At 35.1% G+C, this 21,131-nt stretch overlaps 1 protein-coding gene across 1 annotated transcript in view; it reads left to right on the forward strand.

Annotated features, from left to right (window-relative positions):
* The window catches only part of PCLO (piccolo presynaptic cytomatrix protein), a 321,975-nt gene that overhangs the window by 127,275 nt on the left and 173,569 nt on the right, over positions 1-21,131 (forward strand). The window contains exon 4 of the mRNA XM_017727961.1: positions 13,998-15,221. Within this exon, the coding sequence (XP_017583450.1) occupies positions 13,998-15,221 (1,224 nt within the window). The remainder of the gene's footprint in view (positions 1-13,997; positions 15,222-21,131) is intronic.

The raw sequence follows: 21,131 nt of genomic DNA on the forward strand, positions 1-21,131 counted from the left end.
TTTGTAAACTTGTAACCACCTGAGTCCTCTAGGTTTTGTTGTGCTTCTTCCTCCAGCAGTTGAGTTTCCCAGTTCTTTTCAGTGATGCCTTTTTGTGAGCATTCATCCTGGCAGGCCTTGCACTGTGGTACAGTCTGTTTTCCACTGCTTTTGTAATTATTGACTTTTGCTGGTTTATTCAGTTTTTGTTAAACTCTTAAACCATTTCCTACTTTTACTGGTGTGTTTGCTTTTTAAATCAGTTCATTTGGTTTGTTGATTTAATTCAGGGAGTGCTTTTACGTAAAATCAGACAAAAACAGGCTTACTTCTTTTCTGTCTTCATGTGTTCAGCACAGTTAATTCTGCAATTTCCTAGATAAAATTTTGTCATCAAATACTCTTTTTTTTTTCAGATATGGCTTTGTTTTCATACTTGCATGATCAACCTTGTCAATTAAATTCATTAATGATTATTGACAGCAGTACTACTCCCATAAGTAATTTCTAAGGAATGTTTTGGCAATATTATGCACCATCTACAAATTAGTTCTGTAAGATGCAATGTCCCATGAAGAATTTATTGGGCAAATACTCTATTAGAAAGAGAGAACTGAAAAGACCTGGTGCTATCTGAGTGAGCTACAGATTTACTATAATACATTATAGTTGTAATGTACATTTTTAACTATGATGGAAAAGCAGCTAATGAAGCATTAAAGGATAATGTTTTTTTCTAAGTGCCAATGTAGCATAATCAGGGAGATTGAAGCAAAATCTTAATAAATGAACGAACCAAGATAAAATGGATCTGTCAGATTGGTCACACAGGTAAATGTTCAGTCAGCAGTAAGATCTCTTACAAAAACTAAAAATGGCAAATTATATGAATCTAGGTAGGCATTTTGGGTATGATTTTCCTTCCTAAAAATCACTATGGAATGAACAGTCAGCTGAATTAGTATTTGGACTTTTTTCTTTTTTTTTTCAGATACCAGTGTAATATAAACACTTTTTTGTTGCAATTAAATTTTTTAAATTGGCTTACACAATTCCAAATTTATACTACATCATATCTGAAAATGTAGCAGTAGAAACTCAAGATTTTTTGAAAAAAAGTCTGCTTAGTTGTTTGTGCAGAATAATTAAAATGATTGCACCCAAGTGCCATTTTAAAGAAAAAAGATTATTTCTGAAGTACTGGGTTTATATTAAATGCAGATGATTGGTGGACATGATTTTAACTGCTTTGATGTACAAAAACATTCAGTTCTGCTCACTGGAAACTGCTTCCAGATCTGCCCTTGAAGACAGATGTGAACTTTCCACTTCATTGCCTAGAGATGTTTTTTTGAAGAGAGCTCCATAAATGGTTCATTTTACAAGCAGACTGCGTATTATTCTGGTGTCAAAGGCTTGGGAATTGATTACATGGACTATAATACAGATATGATAATTTCTGTTGTGTTTTAGGATGCAATTTGAATTCTCTGTGCCATGCATCTGGAGTTATGATCTCTGTAATACACTCTTCATGCATTTATATCTGCAGCTCTCCATAACCCACTTTGACAAAGACTCTTGCTTTCTAGGGTTATTCAAAATTTCTATCAAATTACAGTATAGTTGATTTTTTTGTTTTTACTCAGGCAGGTGCATATTTTACTAAAAGGTTTGGTTGAAAAATATGATTGAAAAAAATAGAATGTAAATGAGAATTCCTAATTTAAGCTATGTAGTTGCATAAACTATGAGTAAGTTTCTATTCTAAAGAGGTCTTTCTTTAGAAGAAAAAAACCCAAATTATATCCTGGTTTTAAAAATTATGAGTGAAGGTGGTAATGAAGTAGCTACATTGTTCAGGTGTCACAAAGCCAAGAACTAAAAAATTATTTTGAATAGTTTTACCAAAATGCTGTTGTGTTTTTTTTCTTTGTTTTGGTTTTGGGGGTTTTTTTTGGCAGTGGAGATGGGTATTTTTGCTTTGGTTGGTTTGGGTGGGTTTTGTTGGTTGGTTGGTTGCCTGGCTTGGTTTATTTCATTCTTTTTTGGTTTTTTTTTGGGGGGGGGGTGTTGAAATAGTTATAATTTTAGAAAAATAAGGAGATTTAGAGATCACCAACAAAATCCGTTCCGCTGTTTTGTTTTGGGACATTTGGGTTTTTTTGTAAAATGCTATTTCATTGGGTTTAGACCATTCCTTATACGAGTATCCTGAGGTGAGTGGAGGGGTTATAAACAGCAGAAAACTGTCTCTGAAGAAGAATAAAAGAACAATAAAAGTGGTTGTAACATTTTGTGGAGGTGCTACCTGAGTAAGACCCTCACTTTAATCATCAGAATTCCATTGGCCATGTATGGGCTTTCATAGCCTAGAGAACACAGATGAACAAAATTTTTCATTTACAATCTTTTTCCAGCAAAAAAAAAAAAAAAATGCTGTTCAGCTTCTTTTCCATCTCCTTTTTTTTTCTCTTTCCCCCCTGCCACCCCCATATGAATGGAGAGAAGAAAGGAAGAAAGAAAGTAATACAAAACTTTTGAAGGAGGAAGTTTAGGGCTTTGGGGTGGGCTTTTTGGGAGGTTTTTTGCTTTGGTTTTTGTTGTTTTTTTTTTTTTTTTAACTTTTCCTTTTTCATCAAACCACTGAGAGCTATTGACTTCTCTGTCATTTTTATCTCCAGATGTTTGTTCTTGACTTATAAGAGAACATACAATTAAATTAATTAGAAGCTGACAGTAATATCACTCATCCTGGAAGACTGAGGATGGAATCATGTTATCTCTGATGTAAACAGGTTCTTTAAAAGAGGGTTTCAACGATTGAGAAAATGCTTCAAAATTAATTAAGACTTGAAAATTGACTTTTAATGAGAAAATAAGATCTGTCTATTTTGAATAACAGCAACACATTTGACAACATAAAACTTCAAATGAATGTTGCTCTTATTTGTTTATTTTCTATTTATGTTAACGGTTATTTTTTGGCATTTTGAGTTTTTTTAATAAGGCATAAAAATTTAGAATTCAGTCCAAGGTTTGGAGAATTAAAATTGTTTGTTTTTGTGACAGATGTGAGTATTTTGGGTGTAGAACTAAAGTAAGATATATGTTTGCTTCTGAAATGACAGAATAAAAAAGAGCAGTTAACTTTGGAACCCAGTAACACTTTACATTAAAAGTATTTTAAAATATTTCTAAAACTCTTCAATAATTTTCAATTTATCTAAAATTTTTACTAGGAACACTTTAGCATCAAATACTCTTTTAAAACATGCTTCAAGACAGGCCATGCTTTCAAGATAAAAGTTAAGCTTCCATGCATTTTCTGCTGACATTGTAAGAATGATACAAGTATTAACCACAAGAATAAGGTTTTTCAAACCTGACATAAGGTAGAAAAATATTAAGCATGAATACATTGTGTATAATAATAGTAATAATAATAATAATAATACAATAAATATAAATAGAAAATGTGTGATTTCAAAGTAGAGCCGTATTTATTATATTTTTAACATTATTGTTACAGAGTTTTATGTAGTTTAAACCAAAAGCTATTTTCTTGACAAAGTAACTGTGATACTTGTTGCCAAAAGGGACTGTGAGTCCCACTTACACCCATTTACAGTTTGGCTACATGTTGTGGGAAAATGCTGAGCTTGTATCACATGCATCTTGGTCTTGCGTCACTTCCTTTAAAGATTATATCTTTAAAGCTTTGGTGTGCTTCTTTAGAAAGGTAAGTATAATTAAAATTCATATTATCTCTAGCTTTTTTTGTATTTTTATGCCAACACATAAAAAAAAATTCAATGGATAGAGAAATTATTGGACCAATAATCTTTGAAGAGAGAGACGTTTCCACCCCATACATTTGATTATCTTTCTAAGAAATGCTGAAAGGTTGAGAATAGAAAACTCTGGTGAAACTAGAAGCATTTTGGCATTAAAGAATCAAATCTGTTGAGAATAATGGCCCCTTCTGGATGTAAAACTCTGTGACTATAGTGAGTAAGTTTGTTTGGCTTCCTGTGTGCTGCATACATGTGTATGTGTGTAGATGTCTGTCTGTGTATCACTCATGCATACATGACTGTAAAATTATGGATTTGCCCTTTTCATGAAAAATTTTTGAAGATGTATGAAGGCATCCTCTGTCTTCTCATCAAGGAGAAATTCTGAATCAGATAAACTGTATAAGTAATTGTGTAATTAGTATTAAACCTGAGCTGAGTAGTTGCTTTGAGAGGATTCTTCTTCCTTCTCAAGATAGCAAAACAAAGTGAAAGTGTGACTAAGGAATGCAAGGAGTTAATTTTGGAGGCACTTCATTTCATGCTATCTGTGTAGGCTTTTTTTCCCACTCTGTAGTCATTAAACCAGTACTGTGTGTATTTTGAGACGTGAAGAACTTAATTTTAGAAGGGTAAACCAAATGATTTTCAAGTGTAATGTGTCTATTACTTGCATTGCAAGTCCATTGGGAAATGGAGTACTCCCGCTGTAGTTCAATTCAATATTTTGGGGGCTTGCCCTTTCTTCCAAGGAGCTATGACATCTTTATTGACACTAACGAGACAGAAAAATAAAGTCTCCACATTTCGCAGTTTGTTTTTTTTTTTCTTTTTCCTAGAAGTTAAGATCTGCCTTTTCCTCTTATATTTAGTATTTATATTGAGAATTAGCAGTACTTTTGTTCTGGGCAGATTTACGTAGGTTTCGATTATTTGGTATTTTCTTTGCATAATTTTATGGTGTTTCTTGAAAGTAAACTCAAGCTTCTTATGTGTGTGATTGCTGGGGTATATAGGATTTATTTGCACATTAAACACCAAGAAAACATCTTCTTTAAGTCATACTGTAGCATTACAGTATGTGATGCTTTTAAATAGATTGTACTCATGTTTCTGTACGAAATATTGAGAAGAATTTTTATTGAATATTAGTCTGAAGTTTCACAAGAAAAGTGTTTTATTTTTAATTCTTCTTGTGAATGTTTGCCAAACTATGGGAGAACACAGCATGCTCCCCTTTTTGGACTTACAATTTTTGACAGGATTTTCTTGCTGACTAAATGGCATATTCCTTTTTAAGACAATCTTTCCAATATTTTCTGTCGTGTGGTGGCACAAGGGCAGAATTGTAGGCAGGAAAGTGCAAGGTCAAAACAATGAGCAGGACATGCAGAAAAGATTATTGTCACTTAAAGCATGTCACCACAGTCTTCCTGAGAGCTGATCAGCAGAAACCTCAAAGGAGGATGAAGCCAGGAGACTAAAAAGCTTGTTGCTTCCTTTTGCACCTGCACCTCATCTCTGCCTTTGCCTTTCCCTAGACTTTGTACTGCATTGCCTCAAAGCTTGGGAATTTGCCTCTTATCAGTGAAAGTGGCCACACCTAGTGCTAAAATTTTATTCTGCCCCATATGTTGCAAAACCAGGCAGTGACTATTTCTGTGCTCTGATGCTCTGCCATCTCTGCACACTGCCCATGGCAGGGAGGCCTGTATGGTTTTTCACCTCCTCATTGTGGGTGTTTAGGAGAGATGTCCATTGGGAAGAGCTCAAGAAGCTGCTGGAAGGCCTGTGTGCTTCTCAGCTTGTACCATATCACACAAAGCCATGGTCATTCTGCACAGATGCCATGTATATTTCCTTTGTTTACTTCTTTTATCTCGTTACTGTCCTGGCAGCTGCCAGTGTATCAGAAAATGATTACATGCAAACTTCTTACTGTATCTGTAGCTTATAATTCGTATCATTTTCCAAAGCCAGGTAAGGGACTTTCCTTCACTTTCTGCTGGACCTGTGTTCTCTTCCTCGAGAATAGTGTGTTTTCTTGACTATGAATTATCCTCCATTTTTCTGTCTGCTTGTTTCCTTGCCTGTCCCCCTCATTTTCAAGCACCTAAAGGATTCCGATATCATTCACATGACACTGAATGCAAACATTATACATAAATCACTGCTAATAAACTGAAATGATAAAGTCATGTAAAATAAACATAAGTGATAAAACAGATATGTACACTGTGATTCTGATTAAAAAGATGAAGAGACGAACTGAAAAATGGGAGTCAGTGGAAGTGTCTTCAGCTATTTAGAGCTTTCAAATATCAGACCATTTATTTAAGTATCAGATTACAGATTTAGGTCCTTTCTTCAGGCTACTATTTTAAGAAAGGTTTATCGTTGGACTTTATTGTAGGGTCTGAGCAAATCTCAGATTCATCCTTGAAGTGAGGTCTGTGTGGAGCACAGTTTGCTGCAGGCCCTCTCCCTAATCAGGAGTAGATACAATAGTCAGACCACCAACACTGTTCATATCTGGGGACAACATCCCATAGTCTCCTGAATGAATTTGAGCAGCCAGGGCCATAACTTTAGCTCCTCAGTTAAGTATTTAAAATTTAGGTTAGATGAGACTGGATGGAGCTAGGAGTTTAAAAAAACGAAATTAAAGAATCTCCTTTTAATCTTTAAGTATTGACATCTTTGTTCATAGCATTTTACTTGAAGCATGCAGATCTCTCTTCATAAAACAATTAATGCATTAGTAGATAAAATGGGGACAAAAGACAGACACATTTCGATCTGTCTTAGCAGAGATTTTTGGTTTTGCAAACCGTATTGTTGGGGTGAACTATACATGTTAGTTTTAGGATTATCTGATTTGCAAGAGCAAACAAAATGCAAAAGTGACTTTTCAGAGCAATGATATATATCAGTTGTCTCTGTATTTCTATTGGGGATGACCAAATTAAAAAGTTTTTACTTTTAAGTTTAAGGTGTTTGCATATACGACCCGTTAAGGTTCAGAGAGAAAGGTTGCATTTGTAGTTTATAACTAAATATACATAGTGACATGTAATAAAAAGAACAGTTCTCCTTTTTGCTACAGAGCCTAGTTCCATAGCTAAACTATTGTTTTTGAACAAAAACAATTTTCTCTAGACTGTCTGTAAGAGGTCAGCCCTGAACACAGAATTGAATAGACCACAAACTCTTCAGGGGATGGTGTTGTTTGTTGTTTTAGTGCCATCTGTGACACTAGACATTTTTTCAGTTCAGAACAAATAATAGCGATGATGCGATGGGAATACTCACATATTCTGCTGACCCGTTGTGTGGGGAATAGTGATTCAGCTTCTGGGAGGTACAGAAAACAGTTACTCTTTGAGACTGTTGTAATAAAGGGTACAAAGGAGCTTAGTGAGGCATCTCAACATCTACATCTAGCCAGAAAGGATTACAGCAGCCTAATATTTTTAAAGCTCTGACTGAACTGGTTTATAAAATAACTATTTAATAAAGCTGTATTTTTAACCATAAAATTATGACTTCAGACACTAACACAACCTTGGATTTCTTTGGTCTATATGATCTACAGACATCTTTAAGAACTACAATTCTATCAAAGCAAGTTAATAATAGCATCAGTGGAGGTCATATGCTGCTATTCATTAATGTACAACAGCGTGGTCATTTGTCACGTATGCAAGCAAACTGAAATTCTTCAGTCATTTAATTGGGAATCTCCTTAAAAGAACCTGTGAAAGAGAATGTCACAGCAACAATGTTTATCTGACTCTGATTTTCAGATATACACTGAAATATGTTTATGAATGTGACTATTATCTTCTTATCCTGCAAGTAAATTCTCTACCTGCAGTGGCTTTTATGAGTGAAATGAGATTCCAAAATAAAGCTGAAACCACTCTGAGATTGGTCCTGAGATTCGGGACTTTGGAGATGAGAAGACTGCTTAATAAAAAGATTCTATTGTCATTTATTTGTAAGAACAGTAAGCTGATTTTCATGTGTATTTCATCGTAAAAATCAATATTAAAAATATCTTAAATGCTTAATAAACAAAAGATTGGCCTTTGAATGATGCCCATATCCACTTTATTGTTTTTTCTTTCACTGAGGTTGTTTTTGCCATGGTAACAGAAGAAGTGGTCACCAGGGGTAGTAAAGTAAAGCTTGATGGAAATTTCTCTGTGTAAGCCTGAGGAGGAAGGGTCATGCCTTTGCTTTGGGCAACAGCACCCCTAGAGCTCAACCTGCCAATACAAAGGATGACTTTTAGTCATCTTGTTATAATGATGCATAAAAAGAAGCAACAAACATATTACAGTGCAGGTAGATGCAGAGTAAAAACAAATACAGTGATGTTCCCCCTCCTCAATAAAAAAAAAGTTATTTCTCCACAGCTTTCATTCTTTTGCATCTGTGATGGTGTAGATGTACGCTAGGGGTATGTTCTATTATTCTATTATTGACAGCATAATTCTAGGCCTCTAAGGGACTTCAGCAAAATAACTAAGGGAAACTAAGGTACACACAGACACTATACACATAAAAATCTCATTATCTATTAAATTGAATTGCTAAAATAAAAATTCCCATCCAATAGAGCGGTTGCTGAAAATTCACAAAAATTTGAGCTTTTTCTGAAGGTGCTAAGATGTATCTTGAGGTAAGGTAAGGGTATACACATTTCAGAATTGCTATCACTTGAAGAAGTAGGTCATCTTTGTGTTGTCATATTCTGTATTTCATCTGTATGTAATTGAGTGAAATATTCAGCAGTCCTAACCCTATTAAAGTTAAGGAGCAGATAATTCCTGACATATGGGAGAAACACTGATTCCTCTGTATTTTTCTGCTACTCTGCTGCAGTATTTACAACTATCTTCATGTATCGCTTGGTGTGGAAGAAAAAGAGATCACTGAAAATACCTTATTTTATTTCATAGTTGTGATGGCTTATAAGTAAACTTAGCAATTTGTAACAATAATGAGAGGCTGAGATAACTTGGTCTTCCTCAATCACATACTGAAACTCTTTATCTAAGAAAAAGATAAGAGATGGTACTTTGTTTTGCATTGTTCAGATAATAATCTCATCTTGGTTGCACTTCAGCAAATAAAAAAAGCATTCTTAAACTAAAAAGGTAATCCCTTCCTCCTTCTGTTGCCAAACTTCTTCATTCTGCAGGGATTCTTACTAATTTTTTTTTTCTAATTTGATGCTTTAAATTCATCTGAACCAGTTTTTGGGGATTCCTATGATCTCTCTTTGGTGGCCAAAGGACACCTTGATGTTTAAAGTAAACTAAATTCTGTGAATGTATTTAATGCTAATGATATAATGCATTCTGCTCATGAGTGCTATTACAGAAATGCAGTTTTAAAAACTGGTAGGATTTCATGAATCGCTGAGTGATTTTGTTGGCAATCACATCATATATTGAAATTAACTGTGTTTCTCTGTACCACGCTCCTATTGTATTGTATTCCAAACTTCAAATCACTAATGGCAAGGAAGGTCTTCTAATTTCAAAGCTAAATTTGTCCATGGACAATTAATATCCATTTGGTTTGCAGCCAATATACCTTTCCTCCCATATAAGTCATACTTGTGGGATTCGTTTCCCTAGGTTAAATTAGCCGATTTTTTCTAACCTTTTTTTCAAAAAATCAGCCATCTGACTAAGCATTTGTTTGCACATAATTTCTCCACTTGGGGTGGGATCCAAAAATAAGTTTAAGTTCCTAAGTGACGTTTTAGACAAAATTTATGTGTAAATTCAGGAGAATGAGCCTGGAAAACTGCCTGTGACCTCCACAGACACTGTATCTGTGAAAACCTTTCTGCAATTTTTCTAATTCTGGATGCCATAGAGGCTCCACTGTAGACCCTGTCTCTGCCAAACTGGCTGCTTTTAGACAGTTACCTCCTGACTGCTTACCACTGTTTGGATAGAGAAAGTGTGGGATTTCAGTATTTTATTTTTGCATTTTTTCCTTCTGCCAGATCTACTGTCTGATTTGGTGGTCATGCTCTGAATATTTATGTTTCTCTATGCAACATCAATGGTAACTTTTCTATATGTAGGTCTAGCAGTTTGAATATTTCCCCTAGAGGTAGGAGATCTTAGTCCTCAGTTTGTGTGGGATTTGAATTTGTAGATCACACATCCCAAAGAAGTGCTGAGGCCAGCATTCCCTTTCTAGATGGGAATGTGGGCTTCCCTCTCTGCACTCTTTTGTTCAGGCAATGTTTACCACAGGCAGAGGGACACAGCAAGGAAGATGTACACACTTGAGGACTACAGAGTGATTTGTGGGTGAATACACACAGCAGACAGATAGCAATGAAGAGCTGTTAATATTAAAATATTCACCACCTCAGTGAGGCCCTTGAATGGTGTCTGCTGGCCAGACAGTCACCAGTCAGGTCAGCAAGCATCAACTTCTCCACCGCCTTGGAACATACAAGCCAACCTTTGTGACTGCTGGGTTGTTACCATCCGCTTCTCTGTATTTTCCTTTTGGCTTTGTACCTCTTCATGTCAGTATATTTTTTCCTGAATTTTTCTCCCTGTGACACTATGTGGTTTTACTCTTTTTTATTTTTTTTTTTACATTTTCTTACATCACCTGGCTTTCTCTAAAATACCATCTCAGCAGCCTTTTTCTCCATAAAACTGAGCTGAGGACTCTCAGCTGTGCTGTACCAGCCTAGGCCTTGAATCAGAAACCTGAACCTCTGAGCTGAGCCTTTCAAGAGTTCCTTCACTCCTTTTGTTTACAGAAAGGGCCATTCTGTAACAAGCAGGGCAGAGCTCTTGGTTGATGACTGAAAAACAGACATTCACAATGAATGTTAGATGTCTGCCCTTTTCATAATGACATTTGTTTATTACAAAATTGAGTGAGGAGAACATTGTGACAGAGCTACTTTGTTGTGCCCAGCAATACTGAGTTGTAAGGTTTGCTGAAAACATAGGGAGAGAGCCATGGATTCAGAGTATTAAAGAACTTGTATCACTTGTAGTGCCAATCATAGTGTCTACTGCCAATTCAGGAACCAAAGGGTGTGAAGAATTCTGTAAAGAACTAAGAAGTTTTATCTAGTGGAGATTGCTAAAAGATGATGTCCATTTCCCAAGTCCTAATAAATTTGGGTTGACAGGCTAACTGAAGAGATAGCCTCAGGAAAAAGCTTGCATTCAGGGCATGAGGTTAACTGAGGAAAAGACAAGTCTAAAACTGAGGCATATGACTTCATGGTACAAAATTTGATTTTCTAGAGAACCATTCTGACAGAGAATCAGGAGCTAGAGGCCTGGTACTATAAGAAGATTTTTGTGGGCTCTTTTGTGATCAAATTCCACATGATAATAAATAAACCGGTATATGAAACTCTTATAGCTTTGGGGGTAGTATTTGCAATGCCTATACAGCAGCACTGAAAAATAAACTGGTAAATAGATGCATATATTGAAAAAGTCCAAGAGGACGATGATAAGGTTCATTAAATCACTGGATATCTGGACAATTCCAGCTCATTTCCCTGCTATCACATTCATCAGTATGGCAGGGAGGCAAGACTGGTGGTTCCATCTTTTGACAAAAATTAGTGCATTTTGCCAGTCTGCTGATCATCACATTCCTTTCCTCATGTTGTCATTACTTTCCTTTTTAAGAGGTCTATCATGTGCTCAGCACAAAGCATAGTCCCTGAGTTGCAGAAATTTACTCCAGGGAAAAGATACTAAATAGGGACAGTGAGCAATGGAAACAGTGACTGGGTAACTGTTTTGGGTTTTAAACACTTAATACTGTTACTAAAGTTGCTAAAGTTGTTATAGGCAGTTCAAAGCACTGAGTCTGTGAATGATTTAAATGAGGGAAAGGGAAGTGACGATGAATCTGAGAAGGAGCAAGTGTATGAGCAGTGAGTAAGCTGCAGCTGAGAGGTGTTAGATGGGATCTGTATGATCAGCAGAGCCAGGAGAAGAGCCAATGTAGGTAGAAAAGAAACAAACATAGAGACCCTAGAAACTGGATATGGATATAGGTCAAACAAATGGTACTGCAAAGAGAACATGAAATTAAGTATAGATTAACATGTTCATAAAGAATATCTATATAGAAGCAATTTTTTGAACCATGGATTATTTCATGGCAGAAGCCACTTCATTAGGTTTTTATGTAATTAAAGATGGCTAAGGCTAGATTCTGAGAAGCTTAATACATTTAAGTACTGTCTTATTCTCATGTCGTGTGCTGACTGAAGCTATACTACCACAAATAATAATGGCATTATTTCTGCTTAAATTGTGAAATGAGCATTTTTCAGGCTGAATGGATTAAGCAAAATCTGCCCCATTTTTGGGGGTTTAAAATCTTTTGGGCCCTCCAATAAATTTTTAAAAATTACTATGACAATTATTTCACCAACTTTGTACATTGATCTTCACAAATTTAATGAGAAAACAATCAAAGCTACTATGTAATTGGATCTTTTTTCAGTAGTCTATTCATGCTCAATGTTATCTGGTATTTTTAGTCCATTGCAGACTTCTAATAATAATATCATGATTTTCTGTGGGGCAAATTTGTTTCCTGGAGCATTGCTTCTATTTTCAGTTTATAAAAGACAGTGCACAAGATATTTATGGCTTCCAATACTGTTTTCTAGGAAAAGAGAGGAAACTATCATAAGAATTCCATATAACCCCATCTAAGAGTAGTATCTTCAAGAAAAACTAGTTATATTTTGCACATTCATTAAAAAAAAAGTTTATATTTATATTATAAATTTATAATTAAGATATATATGTATGTATCTTAATTAGTACTCCCCAAACAAATCATGTGTAGTTGGAACACTTTAAGTCCTATGGAGGAGGATAGTAGGTCCTGGAGGATTATGTTTAAATGCTTTTTTCAACAGAGAAACTAAGCCTAAATTATATTTAATAGTCTGATACAGAGCCACATTCAGTTTGGAATTGCAAAGGATGTAGTAACTGTTAGGGGAGACAGCTGATTCAGCTGATAAACAGCATTTACTGGGACAATATTATCAGGTACTATTAATAAATATTTTTTGTGTCAATTACTAGGACTCACTAGTTTGGTCATTTCTAAAAAATTAAAATAATAAATGCACAAGGCAATTGTTTGATGACCTCAATGAAAATGCATGCATTCTTGCTTTGCCTGAAAGAAAATTTGTCAGAAAATTTTATATATTAAATAGCCTCTCCTTAGTTGCATTTCCATAAAACTAGCCCATATGAGCTTTTCTTACTTAAGATTTTTGTCATATCATCTGTGTTTCTTGTAATTTATATATCACTTATAAAAATAGCTGATCAGCTATTTTAAATGTAGATTTTAATGTACAGTATACACCTCTTATCCACCAGTGAAGCTCATTTTGCATTAGTGAAGTAAACCATCATTAGCTGTTCTAGTATCCAGAAGAGTCTGGATTTTTTCTTTCCTTTCAGTATCCTTCTGTGCTTAAAATTTTCTTTTGCTATTTTAAAGGGACTATAAACCAAATCCCACTGGAAACAGTGTGATTACTTCTCTCATATAGTAGCTAGGCAACTGGCAACGAGATCTTTTGCACAGATAGAAGCACTTGTCCTTTTTCTGATTTTCTGGGAAGAAGAGTAAAAGAAGCCAGTGTGCAACCAGGATTTAGCAGTAAAGTGAGCAGAGAGGTGATCTTCCTGTTGAGTTACAGCCATAATAAATTTATACACTGATACTTATACAAAACTTCAAGAGGGGATTTCTGAAGAGAAACACAGAAAGTCATGAGTGCCAGTTGGTCCCCTTTTTCTCAGATTTGCAAAATTATAGGGACCTATTGATAGATCATAGAGGCTTTAGAAAGGAATATATGTTAGAAATATGTAAGCAAACATTGTACATATAGGTCATCAATACTGTGGAAAAATGTCATTGCTGTTAGTTTTCACAGTGTCTTTTTATATTTGTTCATCTAGGCTTTCTGGAATCTGACATGCTCCGTTTCTGGAATGGTGCTATGGATCTTCCTGCAAGAGCAGGAAAGAAAGAGAGTAACTTACCAGTATGCATAGCATTCAGATTGAAAGAATTCAACTGTATCAGCTGCAAACACTGTATGATTTTATTGTTACTTTTTCAAATAAGTAACTTCATATGTTTGTTGTATCACAGGTACAGGAATGGCTGTGCTTAAACTGCCAGACCCAAAGGGCAATGTCAGGACAACTTGGAGATATGGGCAAGGTGCCACTTCCGAAAACAGGCCCTTCACAACCAACATCCAAACCACCTGCTCCTCCTCAAAAACAGCCAATGCCTGCTGTCTCACATTCCCCTCAGAAGACTTCCACACCGCCTACTCTGGCAGCAGCAAAGCCGAAAGAAGAACCAGGCATTCAGAAAGAAGCTCCAAAACTTCAGCAGGGGAGATTGGAAAAAACATTGTCAGCTGATAAAATCCAGCAAGGTGTTCAAAGGGAAGATGCAAAACCTAAGCAGGGAAAACTTGTCAAGACTCCCTCAGCTGATAAAATCCAGCGTGCTTCTCAGAAGGAAGACCCAAGGATTCAGCAAACAAGACTGACAAAGACAGCCTCCTATGACAGAGTTTTGCATGAAGTTCAGAAGGAGGATGAAAAACTTCAAGAAGCAAAGCTGGCAAAAACATCCTCAGCTGATAAAATTTTACATGGAGTTCAGAAGGAAGACATAAAACTTCAAGAGACAAAATTGGCAAAGATACCCTCAGCTGACAAAATTTTGCAGGGAATTCAGAAAGAAGACCCAAAACTCCAACAGATGAAAATGGCAAAGGCACTGTCAGCTGACAAAATCCAACCTGCAGTTCGGAAGGAAGATGCACAGCTTCAGGAGGTAAAATTGCCAAAGGCAGCTTCAGTTGATAAAATCCAACATGGAATTCAGAAAGAAGATATAAAACTTCAACATGAAAAAATTAAGAAAACTAGATCGGTGGATAAAATCCAAGAGGAAGATCAGAAAGAGGAAACAAAACTTCAGCGAGGGAAATTGTCAAAGACACCTTCAGCAAATAAAATTCCTGCAACAACAACTGCAGACCAAAAGAAGCCCCTAAGCACAGTGGAAGAAGATAAAGAAACTGTGCCCCCAGAAAAGAGCACACCACATCCAGAAGACAAAAAAGAAGAAATTACAGCTGAGATTAAAGACCACGTTGCTAAACAGAAAGCAGAAGTTGAAGCACCTTATAAGGGACTGCAAGCTAAGGAGCAAGAAGATGTTAAGAAAGAGGATTTGACAACTGGGATTTCACAAGAGGTTTTGAAAACTGAAAAAGCTCAGGAAGAAGAAATTCCTATTCAAACAGCACCTTTGCCAAGAACCGACCATGTGGAAGCAGTGAGAGAAAAAATAGTAAGTGTTTTTCTCCCTCCCACATCCCTTTTTCCCTTTCTCCAACTTAGAATCTGATCCTTACAGACCCTCTCCTTCCTGCTTTGGTGTTATTCTCTTTACAAGATAGTTCTAAGTGATAAAATCAATGATTCCCATTGAGTGAAAGTTTCACCAGTTAGTCTTATGCTCTACATGCACATTTCAAGATTTCTTGCCTGATTTTAAGTCTCCAGCAGTTAAGCATTTGAAACTAAGGCAGAGCTCCAGTTTAATAATTTTTCCAATATTTCAGATTTATTTACCTTGATCTTTAGACTCTCCAGACTTTGAAGATTAATTGTTACACTGGAGTATTTTTGTAGTTCTCAATCCCAAAAGGAAATAATCTGAGAGGGTAAGGTGTACTGTACTTTGCAATACCAAAATATAATAGAAATTCCAGGAATACTTTGTGATGTCTGAACATGGCACATTAAAGAATGCAATTTTTACATCTTTTTACTATTTAATTGGCTTATCTCATATAGACAAGGACTTCCATGTAGGGTTCTTGCGGGCTCTCAAATCAGAGGAATGGGTGAGTTTATGATACCATGAACTAGAGGTCCTCATTTCTTAAATAAATGCTTTTGCTAGACATAAACTCACCAACAAGTCACTTTATCAGCTGAAGTGAATAACATGAACAATTTGTTGAGAAATGGAAAATTAAGGGGTTTTGTATTGCAGCGCAAATTAGGTGCTGATTATTATGTTATAAAAATAAGAGTAGGCTTAGGGAAAATGTTTAATCTTTGACAGAATTATGTTTTCAAATAATCCCAGTCAAAAAGGTCAAGGGTTTGTTTGGCTTTTTTGTTTTGTATATTTCCTGATCGTAACCAACGTATTTGGACAGAAAAAATATTCTAATTCAAAAATTATGATCTAGAAAATACTATTTTTATAAACCAAATCTCCTGTCTGAAATATACCTCCTATCACATGTCATGTTTACTGCTCTTGATCATATCTAGAGTTACTATGTATGACTGTACTGAGGGAATCCCTGAATTATGCTTGGAGTAACATAGCCAAAAATACTACTTTTTGGACCAAGCAAAAAGGAGATTTGGGAAAATCCTATTTCAAATTGTTCAGCATTAAAAATAAAGGTGTATCACCTGGCTTGTACTTAGTAAAATAAACTCTGATTTTTTTTTTTTTTTTAATTGAAGTACTTCAGTCTTGTCTGTGCTGTCCATCAAACATTGCTAGATACAGCTCTTCCCAAGAGACCATGTGATAAAAATGGAAGAGGTGATACCAATTTAGATATCACACATTGATTCCATTTCACTAGGTAAAAGACAACATGTAGACATTGAAGAATATAATTTATATGTATTTCAGGGTAGAGTCGTATGGAGGATTTCAACTAGGTGTATTTTTAATTAGGGATGCAAGGGAAAACCTTTCTGCACTTGACAAACTGCTGTCATTTTATATCCACTTCTGTGGAAATGGTAGTTACTAACTTGTTTAGCTTTCCATTAAGATAAGCAATTACTGCTATCCTCATTTTTCACTAAAAAAAAAGAAGAAAACATGAAAACGCAGCAGCACTCCAGTAAGTCCCTGAAGACATGAAGAGCTTTGTACATGATTCAGTAGAAACAGTAGAATAGTCCATGGAAAATCAGAGAATCATAGAATGGTTTGTTATGGAAAGGACCTTAAAGATGATCTTGTCCCAGCCCACCTGGCACAGACAGAGACACCTTTCACCAGACCAGGTGGCTCAAAGCCCCATCTGACCTGGCCTTGTGCGCTTCCAGGGATGGGGCAGCCACAGCTTCTCTGGGCAATGGGTGCCAGTGATTCACCACCTTAATAACAAAGAACTTCTTCTTAATATCTAATCTAAACTTGCTGTCTTTCAGTGTGAAGCCATTTGTCTTGTCCTGTCCATGCTCTTGTAAATATTCTCACTCTGTCATTTCTGTAGGCTCCCTTCAGGTTTAGGAGAAATCACAAATATCAATTGTATTTAGAGATCTGGCATCCTCTGAAAAAAAAAGTGATTTTAATATTGAAACATTTTAAAATATTTGAGTCTCAAAGTGTGATTTGAGGAATCATAAAGCTGTTTTTTTCTTCTTCAAAGCATTTTTTCAGTAATATTTTGAAATATAATTTCTTCACAAATTTTTTAAAGAATAAACTGACTGCTCATGTTTTACAGGTCCTTTTCCTGAGAAACCATCTTGTAATATTGACTATTGACATGTGCAATAGCAGTTAGCTGTTCTAACAAGGATGCCTAGGAATCTTGGAGGTTTAACACATGCAGATTTTCAGTATCTAATCATCATCTTGGAACTCACAAATAAACACAGAAGTAGTTCAGCATTTCTACATGAACACGTTACCGTGGTGTCAGTTGGACATACATTTGCAATATATCAAATATACTATATATGTACCCTTATTACTACCTTCTTATGTTTACTGAGGAATGATCACATGCTTCAGTTGAGTAACTGAGTAAATATTAATATTTTGTTGATTGACATCATTATTCTAACACATGCCATTAATGACAAAACACAGCCCAGAGAGAGAGAAAAAGGAGGATAAGACTTGTTTGTAGCAATATTTCTGGATACAAATAAAATGTTTCATTTTGAAAATATAAAGTTGAAATTGCAGTTTACATAGTTTAGTCAACTGTGTTTCTTTTCCACTTTGTGAAACATTTTTGTATAATGTAGATATCTTTATTTCTTCTATTAAAAAAAATGACCTTTTAAAAATTGTGAGTTCCTTTGCAAAATCAAATTTCTGTGCTCTGCAACAGAATTTGATTTTGCCAGCTATAAATACTTTTTTTTAAGAAAAGAAGATTTTTTTTTGACATACTTTCCTTTTATTAAAGTTCTGGTTTGATTTGGTAACCAATAGAACTTTTTTCAGAGAATTATATAATCATAAAGGTTGAAAAAGAGCTCTAAGATCATGAAGCCAAACTATTAGCTTAGCAAATACTGCTACCTTCACCACTAAACCAGCTCCACAAGTGCCACACCTTGATGTTTTTTGAACACTGTTTTATGTTTTCAAATAAGAATAGTAAAAATGAGGAAGAGTAAGAATAAATAATACTGATAAAGCAAAAAATTCTAATACAAAATAACTGTGTAATGGATTGACTCTGGCATCACAGAAATGGCACTGGAATAGCACAGATACATTTGACATTAGATATTTTTTAACATTAGTTAAAGAGGTTGCATTTGCTGTTTTTAAAGTCTTATCCAGACTGCAGCTTTTATGACTCCTTCTTCCTCATGTCTCAAGAAGTTCTTCTTATCAATGTCTGTATTAGAGCTAAATTTGTCCAGTATTAAAAACACACAGTAGACAAACTCAGAGGAAATGCCATTGAAATACTCAGAAAAGCCCAGTAATTCAACATGTATCAAAGTACTTCCTAATTTACCAGGGAAAAGAAAGTAGATTTTTATGATTTGAATGCATTTTTTTCATTCTCAAAGAGTTCTGGAATATATATATGATCTTTAGCAACATTGTTTCTGCAATATTTTGTTATTCATCTAAAAATCTTATGTTTATGATATGTTTGCAAGTTTAACAATGATGCTGTCTTTGTGGATTTAATGGCCAACCCCACAGAAAATAAGTTAGCAGTCCTTTAAGAACAGATGTAGCTAGTGGCAATATCCTAATTCTCAGACTACAGGAAGTAAGAGAAAAAAGCCCAGAGGCCACATATTGTTTGCATGCATATTGATCTTGAAGCATGATATGCAGGATAATTTTTGCATGTACCATGGTGCAGGCAACGATACAAACAAAAATGTTAGAAAATAGAGTCATGTTTTGGTAACCTTAAAAAGAAAGTTGGATTTTTCTCATCCCTTTTTTTGCCAGTGAGAAAAGAATTCTGTCCTTATTGTAGATCTTTTTCTTCTCCTTACTGTACAAACAGCAGACAATCTCATATTCAGTTTCCTGTGATTCATAGCAGTCATGTTATGGCATATGCTGAGGTTCAACAGCAGGGTGGGCAACAGCAATATTCATTGCCATCTCCTCTGGTTTGGTCACAGTCTGTACTAGACACTGGACTCAGCTGCAAAGAGAATGGCTGAAGTTGTTCCATGAACCAGTTGTTCTTTACCTTTTTCTGTGCTTAACTGTTCAGTTGATGCTTTCTATCTCTGCTTTACAACTGACTGTATCACTCCGTCTCCCTGTGGAGAACCAAGATCTGAGAGGTTCCCTTTCACTAGATGGATGCATCCTGTCCATCAGCTTCTGGGAAACCTTCTGAGCTTGAGCAATGTTTGCATTTTTTAGTAGCTCATCTAAATTGATCATAGTGAGTTTTGTTGGGTATGTCTTCATAAGTATGAACATATTGATCATAAATGAAAAAATAACAATCAAGTGTCATGGGTGAAATTTCAGTGAGGGGTGTGCTATTTATAGAGGGAAAAATCCCTTGGTTTTAATGATACATGTATTTTTTTAACATAGCAAAATAAATTCCCCTTAAACAATTTTTCTTTAATAAAGGGAACAAAAATGTAAATATAACATACAAAACCTGAAATGTTTAATTATGCTTCATTGCTGACTTTTTGTAAAGACCATACATAATTCTGTCCTTAAGGGCCGGACAATACCCAAGAGTAGATTTTTCAGAATAGTGAGAGCTGTAGGGTTCAAATGGTGATGACTTCCCAAAGTTTTTTTTGAATACTGCAGGTTTCTCCATGTTTAAATATTAATCACAGCCTTATCATTCAAGAAGTCCTTAGAAATGTTTGTTTTCACACTGGATTTTTATTTGCAATGGATTTTTCTGTGATATCGGATAGTTGGATTTGCAATATTGGTTATAATGTTGGTAAAAATAAATGTAGTTTATATTCAATGTATTATCTGATTTTGCAAAGCATAAAATAGATCACTCCTGTGAATGATGATTAATTAATAAAATATTAGTATATTACTGCAATAGTATTTTAATATTAATATAAATATTAGTGTTTTAATGTAAGATTATATTCAAAGTATATAAGATATGTCTAAAAGCAACAACACATACCTTAAATGTAAATTAAATCTAAACCTATCTAGTTTTAAAAAAGAGTATAACTGACTATAAAAAATATTTGGATTTTGATATTTTGACTCTAAATGTAACATTAGTGTGAATAAACTTTGAAAATACTTGTAGTCGATAGCAACTTACCATGAGTGTAAATGTTATTTTAAATTATAATTAACATTCATGATAATTTTCCTAGTATATTTATTCTACAGTACTTTTAACTATTTTTCAAATAATCTTATTGACAATGAAGTTGATAAATTAAACCTTTAAATAAATGATTTGCTGTACTTCAGAAATCACTGACTTAGGTTAGCAAAGCTGGTAAATACTCCCTACTTCTATTATTGAGAGCCCTAGCAGAAATAAAGATCACATAATAAGACTTTGGGATGCTTGTTCTCAAATTGGCAGTGGATGTGGGGACACTTCCTAAAATTGTCAGCTCAGAGTAGAGCAGACCTGAATTTTGGAGAATGAACTGTTTTTTAGCTGAATGATGAGTTACTTTCACTAAGTACAGACCATTTCACAGCTGTGAGAAGCAGGAGGGAAACTGGTGCGGGAATACTTGCTGTAGGATATTTTTGGCATTTTTGTTATTTATAGAAGGAGATAGAGATGCTTGTCAGTCAGAATGGTGTAGAAGCATCTGGAAGCTAGGATGACTAAGGGTGTTTAATTAGGGATGAGAAGGAAAACATTGGTTCTGATGCTCAGTCAGGAATGCATGCCTTGTTTGCTTCCTTTAATCATGGCTGACCATCATGCTTTCCTCCCTGCAATCACACCCCTACCAGCAGCTT

This window comes from Corvus brachyrhynchos, unplaced genomic scaffold (genome assembly GCF_000691975.1).
Source record: "Corvus brachyrhynchos isolate BGI_N302 unplaced genomic scaffold, ASM69197v1 scaffold50, whole genome shotgun sequence".
Classification (NCBI taxonomy): domain Eukaryota; kingdom Metazoa; phylum Chordata; class Aves; order Passeriformes; family Corvidae; genus Corvus; species Corvus brachyrhynchos.